At 36.2% G+C, this 10,412-nt stretch overlaps 1 protein-coding gene and 1 pseudogene across 1 annotated transcript; one reads left to right on the forward strand and one right to left on the reverse strand.

The window, feature by feature from the left end:
- Nucleotides 1–2,379, forward strand: LOC126622548 (uncharacterized; annotated as a pseudogene).
- A 1,180-nt stretch (nucleotides 2,380–3,559) lies between these two features.
- Nucleotides 3,560–7,821, reverse strand: LOC126622549 (uncharacterized). The gene is made up of 5 exons (XM_050291338.1): nucleotides 7,799–7,821; nucleotides 6,470–6,603; nucleotides 5,055–5,884; nucleotides 4,707–4,937; nucleotides 3,560–3,640 (listed from the first exon to the last, which is right to left on the reverse strand). Exons 1-5 carry the CDS (start codon nucleotides 7,819–7,821, stop codon nucleotides 3,560–3,562), a joined length of 1,299 nt encoding a protein of 432 aa, XP_050147295.1.
- Between the last annotated feature and the right edge of the window lie 2,591 nt (nucleotides 7,822–10,412).

A 10,412-nucleotide genomic window follows, 5' to 3' on the forward strand; every position in this document is an offset into this window, starting at 1 on the left:
ATGTCATATTTGGATGATATTTTTCATGAGTCCGCTAGTGTCCCTGGTAAAGCCGTGCATCTAGGACTCAAAGAACTTGCCATATTTCCATTTGTAATTGCCTCGAGATGGCCAACTGATTTTCAAGTTCCTTTTTTTGCAGCTCGTGCTGGTGGCCAATTTCGACCCAAGGCAAAGCCATAGCCTAGTAGGGTAGCATCTACAGCAATCGCTCCTACTCTTCCGAGTGTCTTAACAGAAGACCCGTCACATTATCTACCACTGTCTCAAGCACAACATTTGTTGACACTGAAGACGATAAACTAAAAGATCGGGAGCATAGAGCCATAAAAAAACAATGAAATTCCATTGTATGGTGGCAAAGACTCTGAACCTTATGAATCAGCTCCAACAGGTGCTCTTTAATAAGACGTTGCAGGTTCTGATAGAAAAGCAAAGGGGGAGATAAGAATAAATACCTATTTCCTGGTTTTTCATTTCTAGTTGATAACTTATGATGTTTTCTAGAATGCAGACATATTCTTTGGATTGGAATGTCTTGATGATTCTATAAGCCAAACTGCCAGGAGTACAGTTGACTTTTGCAAAATGAAAACTTTTTTTAAATATAGTAGAAATATTGCATTAGTACTGTTTGTTGACTGTGGTAAGTACTTTTTCTTTCAATGGAGATTGCTATTAATAAGTCTGATGAGAAGGCTGCTACAAGTACCCAACCAGGTGACAAGGTCTACCCTTCATATTCTGTTAATCATGATTTAGAAATCGCAACTTTGTCAATGGTAAAACTTTGGTGATCCTACACATTGCTCCGCCAAGTCCTCTTCGTTTGTGGTGTGTGATGTTGCAGAAGCTTAAACATGTTGTGATTATTGTACAACCCAAGATTCAATGTCCTGCATAGAAGTTTTTGTTTCTAACAAACACGGTGAAATTCAATTAGAAATTGAGGTAAAGGCCGTACTATCATTGAAACATTAATACTTGTTAGGTTATTGATTTTTAATTGGGCATTTTAGTGTCAGGTAGATGGGGCTTTCTCTGACTTTAAAGTTCTGGATATTGTGTCTGATGTCGCCATTTCATCTGGTATGTGCACAATCACTTGACTTTTTTATTTTTGCTACTATATTGTATGTTAGGAATTGAGTCTGGGTTTATTTAGAATGACATGTTGGCAAACTTCAACCCAAGCTCAAAGTGAAAAAAGGAAAGGAGAATCTGCATGTTCTTTACTCTGAAGTTGAGCCTACTATGGGTCCACAAACTGCACATTTGGTACATTTCGAAACTGGTGACATGAAGAGAGCTCACTTACTGCCTTCCCTTCTGAACATGTTGATCACCCGTCTCCCAGGCTTGGTGATTCTAGTACCCTGAATCCAACCTCTGATTCCTAAGTGAATACAGAAAACCTTGCTGAAGCTAACCACTTGGGTGGTGTCATTTTAGGGGAGGTGGTGCATTTAGAAGCTGTTATTGGGACACCTGGAAAATTGGTAATTACTTTAAGCTATAATATTTGTCCATGCATTTCATATGGGATTGGAAATAAAGATTGATTGTGTTAAACTACCTGCTTCTCTTTGTTTATTAGAATGTGCAGGGTCATAAAAGTAGAAATAGAAACGCTTCTACTACATCAAATCTTCCTCATAAGTGCCAATCTTTTGCAACCGAGAAAGCTAAAGGTGCGACATCATCCAGGCAGCCAAGGAAGAGGGTACCTCATAAACAAGTTGATGAGCTAGCAGATGAGGCTAACGACGACAGCTTCACTGCTAAATCTTATATTGATTCTAAGGTCAATGAAGATGTGAAAAATGATGATGAATATAGGGAGCATAATACATCGCAGAGGAAAATAGTCCCCAGAAAGGCCAAAAAACTGTATCTGAAAAAGAACCAGTTCAAAAACATAAGAGGATCAAGAAAGCATCTTATTAGTCAACCAAAGACGCTCCCAAAAAGTTCACTCATTCAACTTTTAGAAATAGAAGACAAGGTAAATGAACATCTGGATACCTAAGATTGTGAGACACAAAATTTAGATGTCTATCATTTTAATTTTCTTACCTTTTGTAGTGGATAAGTCTTTGCTTGAAATCCCAGAGGAGGAATTTGACACCTATAAATTGTCTCTCATAAATCTCATTCGTCTAGTAGTGCAAAGGGAGCTGTTAAAGGTACACTCTAGTTTTTCTTGTCAAAAAATTTCACATGAAAAAGTATTATCTGGTTTCACAGCCCAATGAAGGGTACTTGAATTCTTATACAAAAGCTACAAGTGCCAATATATTTATGTTGATCATACTTGCTTAAGTTGTGTAATTGCAAAACGAATAGCATAATGTCCCGGGGAATCTTGGTGATGGTTGATTTGAATTTCTAATCTTTGTACACAAAGTAGTGCAAATTTTGTATGACAAGATATTTTTGTTGATCACGCTTAATGCACTTGTGTGTGGGATCTCTAATGCATTACTCTTAAAAATTTACATTGTGTGACAAGGGTTCTAAACACTGATCTCATTTGTCTAGAGATGGTAGTAAGTGAATAGGGTGAAGTAGTTGAAAGATGTTTATGAAATTATTGTATGTTTCTCTTGTATAAAATCCATACAAGATGTAGTGTTTCAAAGTATTATGAAGTTATTAATATGATGGGATGACGTGAATTGGGCCTTCTGAGTGAGTATGTTTTCACCGATTGGTAGCTTCTATTTGGGTCCACTTGAGGCTACAACAATGTGACATCACGAATGTTGTTGAATATAATTAAGTTTTCTTTCCAGGACATGAGGGTGGGAGCCTGATAAGCATAAGCAAGCTTTATTTCATGATGAAGAAGGAAGTAAGCTTCCGTTGAATGAAAATTTCCCAAATGAGCAATTATTTGCAATAGATGTCCAGCTTCCATGGTATTTAGATATTGTGAATTATTTGACTACTAACATTTTCCCTCCATTTATGCCAAGCCAAGAAAGGAAGCGATTAGTGTCTATGTCTAGGCACTATTATTGGGATGAGCCGTACTTGTTCAAATTTTGTCCCGATCAGATCATTCGAAGGTGTGTACCAGAGGAGGAACACATGAGTATCTTAAAACATTGCCATCATTTTGCTTGTGGAGGTCATTTTGGAGCTAAGAAGACGACTCTTAAAGTATTACAATCTGGTTTTTATTGGCCTAATGTGTTTAAAGATGATTTTCAATTTTGTAGTTCTTGCGATAAATATCAGAGGACAGGTAACATCTCTTCCAGACACCAGATGCCATTACAAAATATTCAAGTGGTATAAATCTTTGATGTGTGGGGTATCAATTTTATGGGTCCATTTCCTAACTCATTTGGTTATTTATATATTCTTGTGGGCGTAGATTATGTGTCAAAATGGGTAGAGGTTGTCCCCTCGAAAACTAATGATCACAAAGTTGTTGTCAAGTTCTTATAGGATAACATTTTTACTAGGTTTGGCACACCAAGAGCAATCATTAGTGACGGAGGTAGTCATTTTAATAACCATGTTTTTGCATCGTTGATGAAAATGTATGGAATTACACATAAGGTTGGCACTCCATATCATCCTCAAACCAGTGGTCTAAGTAGAAATAAGCAATCAAGAGATCAAAGGTATACTGGAGAAGATAGTGAACACAAGCAGAAAGGATTGGTCTCAGCGATTGAATGATGCCTTGTGGGCATACACAACTGTGTACAAGACTCTTACTGGAATGTCACCATACCATTTGATCTTCGAGAAAGCGTGTCACTTACCGGTCGAGTTGGAAAATAGAGCATACCAGGCCATCAAGAAGTTCAACTTTAATATGAAAGAAGCAGGTGAGAAGAGAAAGCTACAATTGAATGAGCTTGAAGAGTTGATGTATGATGCTTATGAAAATGCAAAGTTGTACAAGGAACGAACCAAGGTGTATCATGATAAACACCTAGTTAGGAAGGAGTTTCATTTGGGGCATAAAGTTTTGATCCACAATTCGAAATTGAGGCTTTTCCCTGGAAAGCTCAAGTCTAGATGGTATGGTCCTTATGTTGTTACCAAAGTTCTTCCTCATGGGCAGTGGCGGATCCAGGAATCTTACCCCAAGGGGTCGCAGTGTAAAAGTTCAAATAAAAATTTAGGATGGAAAAACATATTGAAAATGAAATCATAGTACTTTCATTCATAATTCATAATGGAAACAATATTACAAACTATAATTGTCCACGACGAGGTTTCATATTTTGAAAACGAAGCATTATAGCTTCATTTTCAATACAAGCAAAAATATCTCTCTCAATATAAACAAGCAAGCTATCACTCAACCATTGATCTCCCATTTTGTTCCTAAGTGGACCCTTAACAATATTCATGACAGAAAATGCTCTCTCCACTGAAGCAGTTGCAACTGGTAAAACTAAAGACAATGTAATGAGCAAATATACATAATTGAATACTTGATGCATCCTTGTCTCCACCATTTTTTTTGCAAGATCACCAATCCCTTCCAATTGAGAGAAATCACTACTGGAACACACATAATGAATATAAATCTCAAGTTGATATTCAAGTGCCAAACGATCTTCATCCGAAAAGTCTTGAGGATAAAATTGAGCAAGACGAAGTAACTTTGGTTTATCAAAAGCTACAAATGAATCTTTCGGACTCAAACATGCCATACAAATAAGCAACTCGGTATTTACCTCATTAAAGTGATCCTCTAACTCCGTAATTTGCTCATCAATGACATAAATAAAGAGCTCCACACGATAATGATGACGATTTGTCTTTATTGGAGTATAACGCCTTGACCTCCCTGGAAGTATAAATGCCTCTTCCATGTTAGGAACATCAATATGATGTTTTTCACAAAAAGAAGATATTTCATCAACCAATGCATCGAACCCATTATTCCTCATCCAATATAGCTTTTCCTTGCATGATTTCACTAAAGCCATTGCATTCACAATTTCTTAATCTTTCCTTTGCAATGCTTGTGACAAATCATTTGTGAGTCCCAATATGACTTTCATCAAGAAAAGGTGAAATACAAACTCAAAAGTAAGTATCACTCTCATTAACTTATTTGCTTCACCCGCATTTTCATTCGGATTATCATCAATAACCATTTGAAGCACATGAACCACGGATGAAAACATAGAAATGATGCTAATCAAGGTACCATAGTGTAAGTTCCATCGTGTGTCACTGGCACGTTTGAGACTTGTTTCTTGATTTAAGCCTCGTCCCGTTATAAGACAATCATTTTCAAAAGCTATCACAAGCTCTTCTTGAAGTTGCCCTCTAAGTGAATCACGCCGCTTACAAGATGCTCCAACATGATTAACCACACTATTAGCCATTGCAAAAAAAGAGGCAATGTCTATATTCTTCTTTGCTACGGCAACAAGAGCTAGTTGAAGTTGATGAGCAAAGCAATGAACATAATATGCACAAGGTTGTTCTCTCAATATCTTTGTTTTAAGGCCATTCAACTCACCTCTCATATTGCTAGCACCATCATAACCTTGTCCTCGTAGCTTGGAAATGCTCAAACCGTTGCGAGAAAACAATGTGTCAATAGCATCCTTTAGTGAACTTGAAGTAGTGTCGGTAACATGTTGGATACCCACAAATCTTTCAATTACATGCCCGTTGTCATCCACATAACGCAACACCATAGCCATTTGCTCTTTCACAGACACATCACGTGCTTCATCCACCAATATTGAAAAGAATCTATCTTTTAGACCATCCATGATAGCATCAAGTGTTTCAAGGGCACATGAATTCACAATTTCTTTTTTAATGGAATGAGCTAGTAATTTGAGATTCCCCGGAGCATTTTCCATCACAACTTCTCTAACTTTATCATTATTATCTGCAAGGAATTGCAATAACTCCAAGTAATTTCCCCTATTGCTTAAAGTGGCACTTTCATCATGGCCACGAAAAGGAAGACCTTGTCGCAATAAAAACTTAGTGCACTTGATTGAAGCAATCAAGCATGTGCGATAAGCCTTACGAGCTTGGTCAGAGTGTTTGCTCACTGCCGTTTCAATATGTGTAGCTTGATTCATCAAATTTGTAGCAGCTTCTCTAGCCTTATTATGAACACTCCCAACCGGTCCAACATGCATCTTAAATCTTTCTCTCCCTTTCTTCCAATTCTTAAATCCATCTCCAGTGAAAGCTTCACTACCCACTTGTTCAAAATTGGTTTTAAAGAGATAGCAATAGAGACAAAATGCCGCATCTTTAGATACACTATACTCCAACCAATCAAACTCATCAAACCATTGGGGAATGAAGCGTCGATTAATTCCCGACATATTAGTTATTGGGAAATTATGACCTCTAGGTTGACAAGGTCCTTTTTGTAGATATAATCTTCGGACCTCATCTTTCATATTAGCGTCATAATCTATTATTCGAGTTCTTAATCCAGGATCCGCTTGAAGATTACCCAAAACATCATCTAACTGACTTTGTCTTGAACTTGGAGTTCTTGAACTACCAACAGTATTTGAACTATCAACATTATTCGAACTACCCGAACCCGATGATGACTTTCTCTTAAAAAACCGTTCCGTAATAATGCTACATATACAAAATATTCAAAATAAATACTCACAATATAAACAAACCATAAACATAATCAAAATAAATATGAATTGGATTTCAATTAAATTAAATATCTCATCTTGCATTCTACATATACAAAATAATGAAAATAAAAACTCACAATATAAACAAACCATCAATATAATCAAAATAAATATGAATTGAATTTCAATTAAATTAAATATATTCTACATATACAAAATATTCAAAATAAATACTCACAATATAAACAAACCATAAACATAATCAAAATAAATATGAATTGGATTTCAATTAAATTAAATATCTCATCTTGCATTCTACATATACAAAATAATGAAAATAAAAAATCAAAATATAAACAAACCATCAATATAAACAAACCATCAATAAAAACAAACCAATAAAAACTCACAATATAAACAAACCATCAATAAAAACTCACAATAAAAACTCACAAAATAAATATGAATTGAATTTCAATTAATTAAATATATTCTACATATACAAAATATTCAAAATAAATACTCACAATATAAACAAAGGGAGGAGATGGAGTTGGAGCCACCAGCATGGGAGCAGCAAGGGAGGAGATGGAGTTGAGGGTTTGGGGGCAGCAGCAGCAAGGGAGGAGAGGAGTTGAGGGTTTGGGGGGATTGAGTTAGGGTTGGAGGATGAGAAAACAAAAGAAATTGGGGCTTTTGATTGTATAGGAGTCGGGTAGGAAGGCTGGGACTGGGGGGGGACACGGTGGGAATTTCTTTTCTTTTTTTTTGTTCGGCCTAGCCCAAAACGACGCCGTTTTGGCCAGGTCATTTAAAAAAATTTCCTGGGCCAAAACGACGCCATTTTGCCCATCTGTTTTGAAAAAAAAGAAGCGCGCGCGAGCGCTGCTTCTTCTTCCTCTTCCTGCCGAGTCTTCGTTCAGGCTTTTTGTCGAACAGTTGGCGTGCGAGTCCGACCCCGACGACCCCAGCTCCAAGAGGTCGCATATGGGAGCTTCAAGGTTGTTTCCATGGTTTTCAAGGGGTCGTGCGACCCCGACGACCCCACTGTGGATCTGCCACTGCTCATGGGGCGTTGGAGGTTCATGGTAAAGAGAAGAATTAGACATTCAAGGTGAATGGACATAGAGTAAAGCCCTATATTGAGATGAGTATTGAGCCTTGAGAGGAGGATGTGACCTTCTAACCTGTTCAGTACATTGCATGACATCGTCTCATAGTCTGGCTGAAGACTATAAAATAAGCACTTGTTGGGAGACAATCCAATGTTTCGTTCGTTCTACATTTACTTTTTTATTGTTCAAATTTATGCATCTTGTCTTTAGCTAATCCCTGTTTTTATTTTATTTTTATTTTTATTTTGTAGTCCATTAGAGCCTTTCACCTGTTTCACCGGTTGAGGACTTCAAGCTTAGAGGAAACAGCGTTATTGTCTACTTTCAACTCAACTAGGGAAGTACCGCTATCTTTGAGCTTTATTCTTATTTCTTGTTTATTTTGAGTCTTTCTTATTTTTGCCATTGAGGACAATGTCAACTTCAAGTTTTGGGGGGGGGGGGGAGGGGTGAAGTTGTCCTTGTGTTGCTTTTCAATCTTAAAAAAATAATAATAATAAAACCGTACAAAACAAATGTTTTATTTTGCTTTGTTAGTTTTGTGTCACTTTCCGAATATCTATGATGAAACTTAGTTAATCTTTGGTTTGATTTACGAAAAGTTTATAATAGTTGTGGATTTCTTTGCGTCCTTCACTTGATAGCATGACCTAAACATTTTTTGTTTTTTTTGGAAACTTTGAATGCACGTAGCCATGGTTGATATGATGTGTTGTGGTCGAGATAAATATATGTAAACACTTGTGGAGACGTGCATAATCCTTGTGAGCTTTTGAGCTTATTATATGATTGAACCATTATGCTCAATCAAATTTGTTCTTGTGTGTATGATCTCATTTTTTTACATGCATCTCTAGAATTTGCGTTATACCATTCGAAATGTACATCAAATCATGTAACAAACTGATATGGGCAATTGTTTCTTTCGTTTGAGCCAACACTTAATATTATTTTTCTTAGTTAGCCACTTTGAGCCATTATGAGAGCCATTTCGTTCTTTAACCCAAATCTCCCCTACCTAGCCTTGTACTCAAGTTTCCTACCTTTTATCTAAAGAGCTTGTAGAGTAATCTTTTGAGAGGAGAGATTTCAAAGTTGTAGGGCCAAATTTCGTAATTTCAATTTTGCATTCTTCAAAATTCAAAATTAAAAAAAAAAGAATGAAAAAGAAAAAAAAAATTGTTGCAAAAGTGTTTCTTTGGATCAAGCCAAATGAAAGGAAGTCTAAAGTCGGGGTTTAAGCTTAGAAAAGTTTTGAGGGTTTTGAATTATTTCTCTCTCAAATACAATTGAAAAGTTCTACAAGTTATTTAGATTTTGAGTTCTCCATTCCTTTCTTTGTTTAGCTACTTAACCCTCGGCCCCATTACAACCTAGATTAAGACCTTTGATTCAAGAAGTTACGTGATTTTGATCGCGGAGTCTAGGTGGACAAGCAAGCATATAGAGGCATGTTTTATGAGATCACTAGAGTGAAATATTTTATGCTAGAAATTATGAGTGAGACACATGAGTGTTTACCTTGTAAGGGGTTGAAACAAATTTTGCATATGCCTTATTTAGATTGTAGTGCATTGTATTGACATTTGGCTATCACACACTACACTTTAAACATACTATGTCTAGAGTGTTGCTATCTTGCGAAGGAAGGTTAAGAATATGCATATTATTGTAAATTTTGATCCAAGTCATGCCCAAGAGTTAACCTTCTAAGAGTTTTGTTCGGAAAGATTAGTGTTAGCATTCGTCATTGTTTTGCTTGAGGACAAGCAAATGTTAAGTTTGGGGGAATTTGTTATGCTCGTAAATTCGCTATTATATATTTAATAATTCTCCTTGTTTACAACTTTGTTTTACTCTTCTATATAGATTTTACAATATATTTGTGTTTTGTAGGTTGTAACAAGCGAAGAGTGCAAAAGGAGCTAAAAAAGGCTTTTACAATCCTATGTCATCAACACAACTTGTGCAAAGCAGTCTAGTTCGTGGATTAAACTGTATTGACTCGGGAAGAACCAGAAGATGTGGCAGATTAAATGAAGGTCAGGCTATGCGCGAATACGAAATTTTCTACAAACATGTATCAATGTGGCAGATTAAATGAAGATTAAAATTCCTATTTATTAGGAGTTTTAACCAATTGGAAGAAGCTAAAATGTCTGTAAGGAAATAAATAAGAAGACTAATAAGATGAGACTTTAAAGCCCATTGAATTAGAATTAAGAAAAGAAGGCTATTCAAGCCTTGGGTTGTTACAAATGAAAAGGGGGGTTTTTTATCCCTCTTCAGCGCAGCAGATGGTCGTGTGCAAAAACAATTAGAAGAAAATAAAAAAAGAGCAGCCACCAAAGATGAGGCAGCCACGACAAAAGAGAGAAAGAGGAAGGACCAAGGGCACCATTCCACAATTCATCATTGAAGAGTTTTTTTCTTCTCCTTTTACTTTCTGTTTTGTTTGTCTTTGCTGCCCATTTACATTATGAGTAACTAAATATCATAGTTGGGACTTGGTTGAAGTCCTAATCATGTTTCCTTGAGTATTTTCGATACACTTTTGTTACAAGACAATTTGTTGATGCATTAGTGATTAATTCTAGTTTTAATTCCAATCTTATTGAGTTATTTTATGATTGATCACCATAGAATAGCCTTGTAATTGAGTTTGTTACATGGGTAAATTTGGATG

The sequence above is a fragment of the Malus sylvestris genome, chromosome 5 (assembly GCF_916048215.2).
Source record: "Malus sylvestris chromosome 5, drMalSylv7.2, whole genome shotgun sequence".
NCBI lineage: Eukaryota > Viridiplantae > Streptophyta > Magnoliopsida > Rosales > Rosaceae > Malus > Malus sylvestris.

What these genes read in the sequence shown, in the direction of transcription:
- LOC126622549 (XM_050291338.1), bottom strand. Translation starts at nt 7,821, where the DNA reads ATGTCATGCAATGTACTGAACAG. An exon ending in TCATGCAATGTACTGAACAG is followed by an intron (nt 6,604 to 7,798) that starts GTTAGAAGGTCA and finishes TTGTATATGTAG; the next exon opens with CATTATTACGGAACGGTTTT. An exon ending in TAGAGGATCACTTTAATGAG is followed by an intron (nt 3,641 to 4,706) that starts GTAAATACCGAG and finishes TATCTTCTCCAG; the next exon opens with TATACCTTTGATCTCTTGAT.